A 15,699-nucleotide genomic window follows, 5' to 3' on the forward strand; every position below is an offset into this window, starting at 1 on the left:
GCCTTGTCTGGGCAGTAAGCATTTATTTGCTCATCAAAACTAACATTAGAGTAAGTACAAATAACATTAATTCAGTAAGTAGTGATTTTATACAGGTCAGTGTGTTTGTTAAACCATTTCCAAACCTCTGCTTGTGGCTGCCGAGTATTTTTGTAGTTATTGTCCAATACCTGGTTTGGCAAATTTACAGAAAGAATACAAAAACTGCCCAATATAATAATATAAACAATTTGTTTAGGTGCCTAAGACTTTTGCACAGACCTGTATATATTAAAACTGAAAGGGTGAAAACGTTCCTTTTGTTGTTTCTGCAGAAAAGTCATGCTACATACAAGTATTAATTTACAGCATATATAATACATATGAGACAAATGTACAGCCCTGTGTCCTGACATTGTATAAAAACAATACAAAACACACAAAATAAACATAAAAACAAGTTTGTGTGTGTGGTAGGGGGATAAGGGGCAGTACAAGGTCCCATAAAGCAGATAAGCACACAACGGTAACTGATAAACGTCGTCTACGCTTGCAATCTGTTCTCTGAAGGAGTGTGACTGGACAGCACTCCACTGCTCGGTCCAGTTTATAAATATGTTGCTTATTACTTCCTCCTTTGGCATGCTGTTACCTTCAGTGTAGCCTGTGTTCTGTGTGTTTACGGCTGAGACATGCTCACTTTTTTGTGGCTTTCCATGCAGGTGCTTTTTCTCTGCCTTCCAGCACAGGATTCCTGTCTGTGCACTAGAGTCTCAGTTCAGGTACATGTGTAAAGTGTCAGATGAAAGAAAAGTTTCTTCAGAAAACGTGATGAGTCACTGGCCCGCAGGCATGTTTTTAGTCTGTAGGGTTCATCGTGTCCCGCACTTCCTCGTTTTTGCTCCCTTTAGTAATTTCCTGCTTTCTTGGATTTGGAAGTTTCGCTGATGCGTCCTCTGCCTAATGCATGTGCGGACACACACACAGTGTAATTCATTGGCATTCCCTCCTGTCATGATAACTCAGACCGCTGCCTGTGTCTCAATCACAAAACCCAGTGAAGCGGCACATGACCCTGAACAGGTCAGTCAGCCCACACACAACGTCACTACATCACTAAACAATTGGGGAGATGCTGCTTGGTTTCGGATCCTGACTGGCTACAGCAAAAATACATATATCATGATTTCCATGTTTGATAAGTTAGAAATAGGGGTAAAAATATAAAAAATTATATCGTGATGTTTGAAAACATTTTCATGATACATATCGTATATGCAATGCACTAGTGCTACATTTAAAACCTGCCACCCAAAATGCCAAATTGCCATCCAATCATTTTTATTCAATGTTTTACATACTGTACTGCACTAAATCCAATTAAACAGGTGTAATTATGCTCTTTCTATAATGAAACTTGCAGTTGCTCAGTGTTCTTTAACCATAGACAGTATCCATGGCATGCACAGAAATCATAATGTTTATCACAGCAACAACAACAGTTTTCACTATAAGCTAGATCCAACACACAACTGACCAGTAGTGCCATATTTGAAAACTTGTCAAATTTGGACTATATTATCCAAAATTATGAATACATTATGAGAATTATGATCATTCTAATTCTAGTTATGCTGTCTTTGTCATGAAACATGCAGTTGTTGACTGATGATATCCACAATTTGCTCAGAAGTGCTTCTGGTGACGTAATTCATCTCAATAATGATAAATCCCATCATATTGCCAACCCCTACTCAAAATATATTTAAAATATGTAATATTAGAATAATTGTTGTATAATAATTACAATAGCTGGAGAATCTACCTATTACCTTCTATTGCGACTGAGGTTTGAGTCAATTATTGTCTATGCTGATTAGCCTTGTGCTCCAAAATTAAAGAGTTGTCCTTTAACCACCTTTAAATGTTAGCAGGCAGTGGTTCTGAATGTGGATAAAAGCTAAAGATAAAAGTCTTTCTTCACTGTTTTTACATTTTCAACAACATTGCTGGTGTGGTTCAGAGTGACGTTGTTACCCACACAATGGGCCTGTTGGATCTTGTGTGAATGAATGTGTGCTTAAGTAATGGAGGGGCTCGCACTGGCCAGTGACTATTCACTTTTATCACCTCCTGAGCTCGCACACAATGGAAATGGCAAATAAGGGCTTATCTGAGTCATTTTCTAGCTGCTTATTCAGGGTGTCACTCAGCTCTTATAAGACTGATCCCTCAGCAGACACAGTTAGTAAAATCACCCTGTGAAAGAAAAGCAAGCTTTACCTGATACTCTGAGGTGTGGACATAGCAGAGCATAAAAAGACCCCACTAATGGAGTGGACCAGAGATGTCATGTGGCATCAGTACATTGTGATATCGTACATATAAGCACTTTAGGCTTGTTTGCTTTTTCTTAAGCACACTGAATGTTTCTGAGTTCTAAACTGAGAACAGAGACTCTTGCCGTTGTGTTGAATTCAGGATGTCCAAAACAGAGCACTCTTCCCGGCCCATGGTGAGGCTGGATCTGTGCCCTTACTTTCAAAGTCAGAAAACAAACAGATGTGTTTTTATAATGCCTTATTCTGAACATGATCCCTGAAGACTTCTGAAGCGTGAAAAAAGACGATAGCATGAGATGCCAGTTTCCAGTGGTTTTACATGTGTGAAAACTTTGCACAATGATCCATTGTTTCTTGGCCGTTCTGTGCTTCACACATTACAGCCATGTTTGTTTCCCATTTGTTGCGTGGATTTATGCACTTAGTATAATAGCTGGCTGGTGCTTAGAGGGTATATCATAAAAAGTAAAGGATACCACCTGTTTGCTGTGCTTCTTCTTGAACGAGAACTATGACTGGAATTTGTAAGCTGTGTGGCTCAACTTTACATGGACTAAGACTTCAAATCCGATTTTTAGACTGAGCATTTTCTGTTCATTTTTTTTATTATTATTTTGGCCGGTCACAATTATTACGTAATCACCTGATCACAGTTATTTAAGCTGATCATGATAATTTTCCACAGATGTAAGCTTTCACCAGCACAGTCTTTCCCAGAAGTCAGAAATAAACCTTGGAGAAGTATCAGAAATGAGTTGTATATTATCTATTGATTTTATACTTGAATGTTTTTTATTAAACGTGCCACTCTTTGAACCACAGAGATGTTGAAACACAAGACACTGATATTGCATCTTATGCTACTCCAGTTATGCTGTGCCCTTGTTTAAACATAACAGTATAAAATATTTTGGAAGTTGTTCAAATGGGTCAAAATTAAAACTGAAAATTGTTGAAGTGGTCCAAAATATACTTGAGTGGTCATCAATATTCTTGGAGGTGCCGCCCAAATATAGCCTATGTGTAGGCAACACTGCACTTGTGTTTATGTTGCAGCAAAAAAAATGTGAATGTGGTGTGTTTTCATCAGTTGGATTCAGGCAAATACATGTGAATAAAATAAAGCAGAAATCACATTAGTGGAGACCTGTTATGGGTCTTTGATCTTAGTGCTTTAACACCTTTAGAGGGCAGTGGTGAGTAAAATTTATTGATTTGATGTTTGTTAATAATGCCTTTAGAGGGCAGAACTGATTAATGTTTGATTGTTTGAGCCTGAGCTTTGCCTGTCATCAGTTGGCATGTAGCCACAGGTAAGATCACAGGCCTCCCCAGTCATACCCAATCATTGTTGTCAGTGATCTGCGAGTTTGGTACTCTTTTACTTCAAGAGATAAATTGGGGTTTGTTGAAATGTCAAAACAAATGTCTGCTTCAATGCATTGAGTCATCAAAGGTAAGACAGAATGGCCTGTATGACTGCCATGGCAGTATATTTTAACCTAGGGTGCTTGAAGTTTTAAAGACGCTGTGTTGTTTTTCCTCATCTTTGCATGTGTCTGTTCGATTTGAGCTATTTTTTGTGGGCAAAAGTTGTGGCTGTGGTGTGTGAATGCATGGTTTATAGTGAAGGGTGTTACTGTGATGGTTGGATTTATGGGAATCCTGCATTCTGGTTGACATGTACCGTCTTGTTATTGTTTTGTATGACTATAGGGTGGAAGCATTGGATTGTGCAGGATGATGACTGCACTGCTGTCAGCAGTAGACTATAGCATGATGTTGTGATATAGAAACATAGTGCGTTTGAAAAAGATATCCTTAAAAATTCTACCTAGGGGACCTACCCAAAATTTTATTTCTGCCTATGCTACTGGAGCTACTAAATAAAGACAGTTGGAAAGAAAAAAAAAACAATCAGCCAATTTTGTTGCTTTAGGCTTGTACTTTAATAGTTGAGCCCTTGAATAAAAACAGTACATGTGACATTTTTTTGTAAAAATCATATAGTAGTATGGCATTGTTTAATGCCCTGTATTTAAAATAAAGGGGACACTAAAGAGTAAATAAAGTAGTTATTTAGTAATTTAGCTTTTTATTGTAAAAAGTTGTACATAATAAAATAGAAAACAAAATAACTGATAATCCAAAAAAGGTGGAATGGCAATTTAATAATTCATTTGCATTTATTTATATGACATGTAATCAGGTAAAATTAAATGATTGTGACAGGCCCGTTAATATTATGGTGGCACTTTATTTTGAGTGGTCTTTTTAAATGAAACAAACACTCAACAGATTCTCAGTAACATGTCAAAAACAAATGAAGGTTAGGATTAGGTTTTGGGTTGAGTTTAAGGTTAGGGTTAGGATTAGGACCAGGGTTAGGGTCAGGTTTTGGGTAAGGTTGGGTAATGTTAGGTTTTGCGTAATAGAAGTAACATATTAACGATACATCTACTTAATGTAAGTAATGTATCAACAGAACATCTACAAGATATTTACTTCAATGTATTCAGATGCTTCACTGCTGCTACTTCACTGATATGTTGTTAAAGTGTTACTGATACTCTGTTAAGAGTTTATTAAACATATGCAAAGGACCACTCCACATAAAGTGTTACCAATATTACTTATTGTGTAATACTGGTAGCCTTACTCATACAACTCATGATACTCAGTAAACTACTAGTTAAAAACATTTGTAGAAGAAACTTACAGCAAATTATTGATTTGTTAAGAGAAATGAACACATTAATCATCCCCATAAATCATACATTCTCTGGCTTTGTTGTTTGCTCACTGCTCGTGTGGTCCCTCCCAGGTTTGGTTATGTTGAAGTGAACTCTGTCCTATCCGGCTACAGTCTGCACGCTGGCATGAGTACCAACACGCTCCTGTCTCACTCAGAATCTGCTGCTTTAGCCACAGAGAGGAGCGCTGCCAGCACCCCCATCTACCTGACACTGATAAGAGGCCATTTAAAGGGTGTTAAGTGTCTTTTTTGACACCACGCTGCATAAAACACTGTATTCTTTGTCAGATCTTATTTAAATACCCTTGTTTGGTTTAGATAGCTGCTTCTCTAATGAGCTCTTATATTACAGGAGATTACTTAGAATACAGTAGAAGACTGAGATCTATTGTGTCTTAGAGTAATGAAGTGTCTTGAAAAAACAGCAGTGATCCCTGATATGTGTTTTTGCATAGTAAGGATCATAGTCAGATTTTTGGCTCTTTTTAAAAAGATTAAATCCACACACAAAAAAATCAAAGTATCAGACCAAAATTGAGAACAGAACACTTACTATCAAAAGAAGAATCTGCTCTGTGTGTGTCTGGTTTGTTCACTCAAAGGCACTCAAATTTGCACCATCAGACATGAACCGTGAGATCATCAGAGAGAAACACCGTCTGCCAAGTCCTCACAGTAAAGAGTGGAATTGATTATTCTGGGCTGCTGCAAACCAGACATTCGAAGGTTCTTTTTTTGATTATTTTCTGGTTTTCAGTGCTGGGTTTGATCTTTTGAAAGGTCGTAATACTACGTTAGTTTTAGGGATGTGCTTTTTGCCCTTCGGTCACACCCATCGCCACCCGTATTGGCTGTGTGCTGTAACATGGTTGTGGAAAGGAGGAATCCTTTAACAGTGGCTCATCTTGTTTTGCTGTAATGAATGGACACTTTCCACTAATGCTTCAAACCAATATACACTGTGGCAGTAAATAATGAGAGGCTGGCTTTATGGAGTGATTCCACATTAAATTATCTTCTATTTTTATTTTCGCCTGTTTCTCAAATTGGATTGATGTGCAAGGATCAGGAGTGTGTCTGTAAATATGTTGGAGACACTCTGTATCACTTGACTGATGTTTTGGTTAAGAAGTCGAAAAGCAACTCCAGCATTTGTCCTACTTGAAGGACTGTCGCAGTATATTAAAAATGTGGTTTTGAACATTTTCCATAGTTAAGACTGTTTTTGTACAGTTCCTCCAATTAGTGTCAGCTTTCATCATCTGTTAGCTCAGTCTGAAGTATTAGACTTATTATTTTCAGCAGTATAGACTACTGAAGGGAACATGAAAAACATCTAACCTTATTGTGGAGTATAATGTAAGTGCACTGTTGAATTATATGATTATGGGGCATGTTGAGCTGTTTAACTGGACTGGGCCATGTTACTCAGCAGGAAACTTTAGCAAGGAACAAAGCCTTCTGCTGATGTATCACTTGAGTGTTGAAAGGAGTCAAGTGGGGGGGGGGTAGTTAGAGGGAGGGAGAAGAGCCTGAAAGAACACAGAGAAGAGATTAGGAAGAACAAATGAAAAATCTTGCAATACTTTTGTATTATTCACCTTATAGTTAAAGCTACAGACACACTCTGTACCTTTGTGTTTGTCTACATGGACCATCATTAAGCCGCTGTATAGACAGTGCTATTTAGTTTACATTTTTGCACTGCCACAGTACAGTTGGTTTGGTATTGCACACATTTTATTATTGACATATGTATAATATCTGTGTGTATCTGTATGTAGTAATTTACTAGGTTCCCTTGTGTGCCCCCCCATCTGTTCCACTGTTATTTGTGCTGTAATTTCCTGAGCCTTGCCAAAAGCATTTTAATGTACAGACCATGACAAAATATTGGCAACTTTTTATAGTAATGAAATTAAGAAATACTCTCACATACTTTTTTGCGCCGGTTGAACAGTTTGAGCAGCAGCAGATCAACAGTGAAAATGTTGGCCGTGTGTTTGTATTCCATAGTTTCTGTGAGGGACTTTAGACAAGTGATTTGTAATCACTGTTCATGCGAAGTATCAACAGGTACAACATCCAAAAACCTCTCTGCTACAGGCTTGATATCACTTGAAAACACATCACCCTGCTTGATATGGTGAACATAGCAAAACAAAAGCTGAAAGCCTAGCACAGTGTCACCGTCTGTAGCCTCAGTTTTTGAAATGCCAAAAAAATTCACAAAAGGGATAAATATAGCTAAAAAATATTAAATTAATTGCCTTAGATGACCAACTGTTCTCTGTTGTTCTCTTTTTGTGTTTGTTATCACCTTTTCCTAGTTTTCAGCACAGTATATCCTTTCAGTTTTGTTGAAAGGTGATCTGGGTATATTTCTAGCAGTGTAGATGTTATTCTGAATATGTTTGCTGTAGGTTTTTTCAAGTTGTTTAGATCTTGTGTAGACTTTAAGACTGCAATCACTGGTCCAGCCCCCTGCATGGTGCCGGGCTCTAATCCGACTTTATTGCCAGCTTCTCTAATTACCCACCACTGCTTATCCCCACGACTGAGAAATCCAAGAAACTTCACCACCACCAGAGTCAGGTTGCTCTGTGACATGCTTTACAAAGTGCAGGTGGGGCCCCCGTTCTAACAATTAGAACTTCTACTACTACACACAAACACATGCACAGGCTGCACATGCTGCATGGGGTCAAAGGTGATGTTATTTTAGTCAAAGGGCAGCTGATGGGCTGAAGTGTTGAGCCCGAGTGGCCTCAGCTCTGTGCACGGCTGTAGCAGACTGTACCTCACTGTACCTCAGCCTGAGGGGAAGCAGAGAGCGTGTGGAGGAGACATTTTGGCCTGCTGATCTCCTTACACTCAGATTAGGCACACTGAGGTGATGCCAAAGGCCATAAAGCTGTAAAACACCAAAGGTTGGTCTCAGTAACCCTATCACCCTACCATTGTGCTGGACACAATACGAGCTGCTTTAAACGCTGAACCAGAGCCACAATTGAGCTGCTGCTGCCTTTACCACAGCTCTTGCTTTTCATCACTGTAATAACACTTTGCTGGAGGACACGATTTTTGGATTTGAAAGACAAAAAAAATCACCTGTGAAGTCACGGTAAGGCAAAGAAAAGCACCATAGTAGAAAAGATGGTGGAGGAAAGAGAGAAAGGGAGTGCAAGATGAGGCCGCCAGTAAAGCACACATAACCTCATAACCTGGAGAAACCCCTTAGTGCTTTGACAACATTAGGCCCTGTGGGACAGACCCTGACTCTAGGCCAGTGGAGAAGGGCTCATGGTAATAGCTGCTGAAGCCTGTCAAAACACTGTTCAGGGTTTTCACTTTCTACCATTGATCCTTGTATTTTTCTTTTTTCAGTAATTTAATTCCTTCAGATTTTTCCATCCACGTCTATCAACCACACAACTAATGTTTATTGGCTATGAAAATACTATTCACAGCCTTGTTTGTGCTTTAAGACATGCATAAATCTTCTCATGAAGTGAGCAAACCTCAGGGAGACCTGTATGGAGTTCCACTCCAACAAAAAAGTAACATTACCATAGAAGAAAAAAAGGTCCCTAACTTTCAATGTTAGTTTCCATACGAAGATTTTGGGCCACTACAAGAAGTAATCTTGGGCCATTTCTATCGGTCCATTGGACATTTTGACACAATGTAAAAAAGCAAAGAGTATTTATAAAATTACGTAAAAAAATGAAAAACAGCAATAACAGAAATACAAAGTTTTGTTCCAACAGTGACTGTATGCTTGTGTCCAGGTCAAAGCAGCAGTCGTGTTGTCGTATGATGGATCACTGGCTGGATTGTATGCACAATCCAAAAAGCAAACCTTATGAGGCTGAAGACACATCAAAGCAGCCTATCCACAGTGTCTGACTGTGCTGCACCTCCTCTCACTCATGTCTCTCTCCACCTCATATCATAACAGAGCTGGTGCTCTCCCCTGTGCACATTCCTATATCTCTTTCACCATAGTGTTTCTCCAGCATGGCTGCACATTATGGACAAAATACCATGTTGCACTTACATTGCAAGGTATTATGTGCTTTTCAATATTTTAATATTCTCATCTCGAATATCTGTGTTTGGTAAAAATGCACATGGCACATTAATAATACACATGAGAACTGCAGGAACTCGTTTTACTACACACTTGCACTGTAAAGGTGGCCTCTGCATCTTTTTATGCAACTGTGATATTGCATGTTGCACATTTCAAACATACTGTACACTTGTACATTATATTTGGCATAACAACAAAAAACTAAAATCAGTTGAGTTGAATTTCTAGATGTGTTAAAAATACACTGGGAACATTTGTGACACTGTTAAAGATTCTCATCTGAGGTTGGGCTAATGGATTTTGCAGTATCAGTATTGTAAAGGCTGATATCATGATGCCGCCAGTCCACCAAGGGATGGGCAGAGAGCCACCTCGATCTCACCTGCAGTAAGTGTCTCCCTGGCTGGCTCTGGCTTAGTGAGAGTGAGCCCACTCGAGTTTGTAATGGGAGCAGGGCCCAGTGGTCCTCTGGCCTGATTTATCACCCGGCTGTATTGTTCTCTACAGCTTCAAAGCTTCCCTTTGAGACATGCCCTCAAATAAAACTGGGTTTCACTCTGAGTGCAGTCATGGCTGTGACTCATATGTCTTATTCACCGTGGAAAAGAGAGAGAGAGAGAGGGAGAGAGAATTATGGGATTGGTAGTCTAAGTACTGTTGCCTGTATCGAAGCTTTCTCTCCTCTCTTTCACACCCTCTGGCTGGTATGGGGGGTAAACTGACTTTCTTCTGCCTATTTAAACTCACGTGTGTGTGTTTCATTGTAATTGTGCTACCGCCGCCATTATACAGCGTAACAATACACCAGCTAAGCAGAGTTGCTGTGATCCCCCTCTTAATCATTAACCGCCTGCTCCCTGCTTTTGGTTGGGCCCTTTAGTCATGCCCTGCAGTGCCAGGCTCCAGTTTCATTAATTATTGATGACTCCTTGGCCTTCATGCTAGGGTCTGTGACCCTGAGGCTTGATCACAGAGTAGGCCTGAAATCTCCTCTTTCTCCACCTTTAATAGCTGCTGATCCGGAGTCTTACAAAGTAAACATGGACATTTAGTTCTAGCTAGAACGACCTGGCTGACTTTCCACAAGTTTGGTAAAAGCTACTCAGTGAACACTGAGAGACCAGACTGAACTGGTTCAGTTCTCCCTCAAACTATGTAGGAAACACTAGATGAGCCACCAAGCTCCACAGGTTGTGGCGATCACAGCCAAAGAAAGCTGGACTGAGTGAAAGCTCTAGAGGAGCAGCAGGAGAGTTCCACATTCCACCGAGTTTCTCATGAATTTCTGCCATCTGTGAGCGCAGCCGTCCGAATGCGGCAAGGATGATCCGAGCTCTGTTGGGAGAAGACACACAGCTTAGCTCCTTTTGACATTAGGCTATATGAAACAGTAGATGCCAAGTTTCCATAAAGCTCTTCTCTGTTCCGAGGCTGCCTCCATCATTCCTCAAGCAGTCTTAACAATTAAATGCATTTGCCATGGTGGACTTGAAGACCATGAAGGCCTCTGCCAGTTTAACACTTGTGCTGCTGAATATGTCATGAGCACAGCTCTATTAGATCATACTTGTTATGTAGCCACCAGCATTTGGAATTCTTGGTATTCAGAGGTATCACTGTTTGCTGTGAGCTCAAAATGTCTTTCAACTTAACATGAGAGCATGGTTCAAAATAATAGATTTGCATTTGATAATAATTATTGTTTTTTTTTCCTTAGAGCTCTTTAGGTGATTCGTTTGGCTGTGGAAAACATGAGAAGGGCTACAGGCTGGAGGTCACCAGGACGCACCCACGTAAAGACTGGTTTAACGGCCGATTCCGGAATGTTCTCCTCACCTCCATTACTGTGGTGCCCATGCAGAACCACACTGTGGCTACGCTGGGGACTGCAGAAGGGAGGGTTATCCAGGTGAAAAATACACAGCAACAAAAGCCAAAACTAATAAATACCATATTCCACATCCTCCATAAGTAATCTACCACAGTATGTTTGGTGTCTAAAGTTTGCTTCTTCAGTTTTGCACCGGAGGAAACCACATAAGCAAGACTGTTTGGTCAACTTTGAGGCAAATTGAGGCAAGTATGTGGTGATTTAGACATGCACTTAACATGCTGCTGATAACTACAATTGCCTTATAGCTCCAGTGCAAAACTAAAGAAGCAAACATGTCTGGCTTTTTAGCTACATTTGTGTACGTTTTATTTTTGCATTAAACATTGCACCATTCTCTGGCCCAGTTCTGCGTCACTTCCTCGAGCCACTTCCAGCCGCTGCACTGCAGGGATCTGTTTTTTTTATGTTATAGCTTCTTTAACTCACTAAATGGATCCAAATGTTTATTACACACTAATATAACCTAAGAATAGCTACACCAGTTTGCACTGTAGTCCGTGCAATTAATGAATAACAGCCTTAAGATGTAAAAAGCCTGGAATTTTCATGGTTAAATTAATGTTTTTGTAACTGATATTCATTCCCAATTCTTCTGTTGAGAGAAGCAATAACAAATTCTGATGCATGAATCAGGATGTAAGAGGAGGAAATAAGCACTTTTCATTTGGATTGGGATCAAATCCATTCATGTTAGTTGATTTTAAATTTCCCCTGAGAAACCATTTCCTTAGAATGTTCATATGTAGTACTGGACGCACAGAAAATGGTCATTTACATAGGCCAAAACCCAAAGGCACTTTAGATATTTCTTCCAGAGCCATGAAGTGGCCAGCAGCATTTCCCCATGTTATTGTATGTGTGCAGTAAATGGGCAGGATGCTGGTACGTGACCAGTGAAAATGGCCTGAAGAATGAACGTGCAGGTGCCAGGACCATTTTGGAGAACACGGCCTTTTCCTGTTTGCACCGCAGTCACCTCTGACCTTCTCAAGCACTTTACCAGAAACTCCAGCTCATCACACATCTGTTCAAACATACCTGCTTGCTTATCAGTGTTAACTGTGAGAGTGCACTTCACATGCATGTATTCTGATTCACCAGTCTAATCTCTGCTGTGTCCGTACTCATTCGTCGACACAGCACTGAAATACATAAAACAAAACAAAAACAGTTGCTGCTTTTGGTTGATTCTAAGACAGAATATCTTTCCAGAGGCTGCCATTCATGTTTTGTAAATAGGGTAAGAGAGTGTTTGAGAAATGACTAGTGCAGAGAGAAGGTGACAGCTGCACGGAAATGGAGTGGAGAAGTTGAACGGAGCGTTAATAGTAAGCACTGGGCTTCGATGACATGTCCTCACACGGCATTTTCTTGGAACAGTTGCAGCTGTCGTTCGTTCTCTTTTTTTCTGCATTTTTTCCCCTCGACTGTTTCTCGCCCCTTTTGTCTCGACATTGAGGCCTGGGAACGGGCAAGCGGTAGCCCAGCTGTCCCACTCAAGGACCATAAGAGATAGAGATAGAAAAAAGGAAGGAGACAAACAGATCTTGGTCAAGAGAATGAGGCCAAAATGAGGGCAGAAGGGCAAAATATCACTGATTGTTGTGTGAATGTTAAATCTTCAAGCTCCCATAAATGTTATGTGTGTGTTTTCTGAAGAGAAAGTCTTCCTCTGAGCGTGTTTCTGACAGAGAGAGCCCCAGAGACCCTTATTCTGAGAGGAAGTGTTTCTTTCTCTCCCTGTCAGTGAGAAAGACTCAACACCTAGCCTTGTGCTTCTGAGCAGGACTTCCCTTACAAGCACAATAAGCTGTAATTCACACGGTTATTAGTGCTCTGCTTCATATATTTCTCCCTTGAGTGCGCAGCATTCTTCCCACAATAACTGCTCATTTATATCCATTTTCTGGATTGTCTCAGCTTAATTTGGCAGGGCTTAGCCGGATTGCTACTGGGGCTCTATTGCCTCTGATGGTTTATTGCTACTGGAAACTTCACTTCAAAGTCCACATGGTCCATATGTTCTTCATGGCGAATGTAGCAAATCATGTTTGTCCAGTGAGGCCTCTGTCTGTTGTCCAGAGCTGCTTTGTTGATTTTCCAAGGCTTTGTCAGATTTAATCTGACCATAAGCATCACTGCAAGAGATGTAAAACTTGAGCTGATAAACTAGTCTCCACTCCTACTGTGTCTGAAATCAGTAGGCTTACTCTGGATGAATGAATGTGTCAAACGTTTGTCTAATTAGGGGACAAAATCTTTATAGAAGAGTCTGCACAAACAGTTTGTCATACCATAATCATCTCAAACACATTTTTTTACCTGCCAACACCAAGGAACACACAGAAAACTAAGTATAGATGTACCCACTCTCTAGGTCTCCTCTATTGCACAGAAGCTACCAGTATGGGACAGTGACACTCAAGCTTCCACACAAGGCGACACATGTAACCAGTCACATTTTTGAGTTGTCCCTGAAGCAACATCATATGCAGCTGGACTTTGATAGAGAAAATAGCTAGCTGTGCCATTCTCTATACTTGACCTACGAGGCCTGCAATAGACTAACACTCTACACTATACCTATAAGAGTCCTTGGGCAAGACTCCTAATACTACCTTCACCTAACTGTGTGAAATGGTCAAATTTGAAGTCGCTATGACTGAATGAGAGCTTCTGCCAAATACCATAAATGTAAACGTAAATGCTAACATGACTTTGGCCCTGTTTACACCTTGCATTAACATGCATCCTGGGTGATCCGATCCTAAGTGTACAGTGCTAAGTACAGGTGTGAACAGGGTACAGTGCTTCTCAGAGACGACCTTCAGAGGTGTGCAGGCATGCATAAGACCACATAAAATTTGTATTGTGAACACTAAAGAGAATCAAAGCGTCCTCAACAGCATTGAAGAAATGCATCATCACAGCAAAGACAAAAACAGCTGTGTAGCTTATTTTTTGGTATCCTCTTCGTTAGCGATCCAAATGATATAAACATTTCTAGCCCTTACATTTACACAAACAAGGACATTTTTGTATGACAATGAATGCAGTGAGAAACTCACAAAGTAAAAGGGTGTGGTACCGTTCCTCCTGTCGCAAAATCTGATTGCACCCAACCACACTGGAGGGGTAAACAGCTGTACCTCTTACTGATCAGATCACTCGAGACAGATGATAATACCAAGTGTGAACAAGGCCTATGATCAACACGAAAGAGAGAAACTAACCCAGCCAGACAGCAGGGCCAGTTTCTTGGACATCTGGCCGGTCATGACTATGGCATCATCAGGATTCAAACTTTCCACAACAAAATCCAACATTCTTTTGTTGGCACTTGCTAACTGGCTTCAGCTCACAGCACACCATCCCAGTATTCTCCATCAAACACCAACACATCCAAGCATTGGTTTGGTGTACAGTAGCTGTGTAGGACTGTGAGGAGTCACTTGAATGCCTCCCTCATTGTTCCAGAATGTTCTGCCACATTCACACTGATCTAGAATGTTCTCCCCCATTCACAGTGTTCTAGGATATTCTCCTCATGCACACTGATCTAGAGTGTTCTTTCAAATGTATAATGTTTCAGAATGTTATCCCCATGCACGTTGATCTAGAATATCCCATCCCCATTCATAATGTTCTAGAATGTCCACCAATTCACATTGTTGTAGAACGCAGTCCCTCATTCACACTCGTTAATTTGGCTTGTGTAAAAGCCAGCTGTCATTATTAGAAAGATTGGTGTTGGGGAATTTTTTGGGTCATTGTGCTTTGGCCATTATACTGTTCTAGAATGAGAACGGATAACCCAAGTGAATAGAACATTCTAGGATACTGTGAGCTGGGAGAACATTCTTGAGCAGTGTAATTTAAGGAAAACATTTTAGTACAGTGCAAATGCAGAGAGAATGTTTTATAGCCTTTCATACAAAAGTAGGGTGTACCAAACTTTGGTTAGTGTTTGTTGAGTTTGGTGTGTTCTGGCCTCAAGACATGACCACTGTTTCCCAACTCCACTGCTGCAGACATACCCAGGCTTCAGAGTTTCATGTTTTTCCTACTCTAACTCACCCAAGTCACCTCAAGAAGGTCTGATAATTAGCTAATGAGTTCAGGTGTGTTAAAGCAGGGAAAACATGAAACCACGCACTGCAGCTGCACCTCTAGACTTTCTAGTCTTACACAAAACCAGAGTACTTCACAGGCTCTTTCTCTACCACTGTGCACTTTCTACCCACTAAATGTGCTACCAACACCACACTAGGCTTACCATGCACTTAGACCAGGTGTGTTGAAGCACGGATCTTGTTATCATTAATGGAGCACACTCTCTAATACACTATTCAGACTCGGTCTAGCTTAGAGGCCTGTAATTGCAGATGATAAATGTTAGTCCAGGTGTGTGGAGACAGAGCCAGTGTTCCAACACCTCTCAACATGCCACATCAGCAGCAGTCTTTGCGTCTTCTCTTGCCTGAAGCTATGACTTTTGTCTGCTCCCACTCCCTGCCATCAGCCGCAGTCATCATGCCTCAATTTGTCATCTTCTACTGAAAGAAGCAAAACAGCAGTTATTACAGGATCCATAGCAAACAGAGCCTGTCCCTTTACAGCGATTGCCTCTGGA

At 40.5% G+C, this 15,699-nt stretch overlaps 1 protein-coding gene across 2 annotated transcripts in view; it reads left to right on the top strand.

Annotated features, from left to right (window-relative positions):
* Window positions 1-15,699, top strand: part of met (MET proto-oncogene, receptor tyrosine kinase) — a 57,314-nt gene that overhangs the window by 9,770 nt on the left and 31,845 nt on the right. For both annotated transcript variants that reach the window (XM_036568264.1, XM_036568265.1), the window contains exon 3: window positions 10,890-11,081. In XM_036568264.1, the coding sequence (XP_036424157.1) occupies window positions 10,890-11,081 (192 nt within the window). The remainder of the gene's footprint in view (window positions 1-10,889; window positions 11,082-15,699) is intronic.

The sequence above is a fragment of the Colossoma macropomum genome, unplaced genomic scaffold (assembly GCF_904425465.1).
Source record: "Colossoma macropomum unplaced genomic scaffold, Colossoma_macropomum, whole genome shotgun sequence".
NCBI classification, from domain to species: Eukaryota; Metazoa; Chordata; class Actinopteri; order Characiformes; family Serrasalmidae; genus Colossoma; species Colossoma macropomum.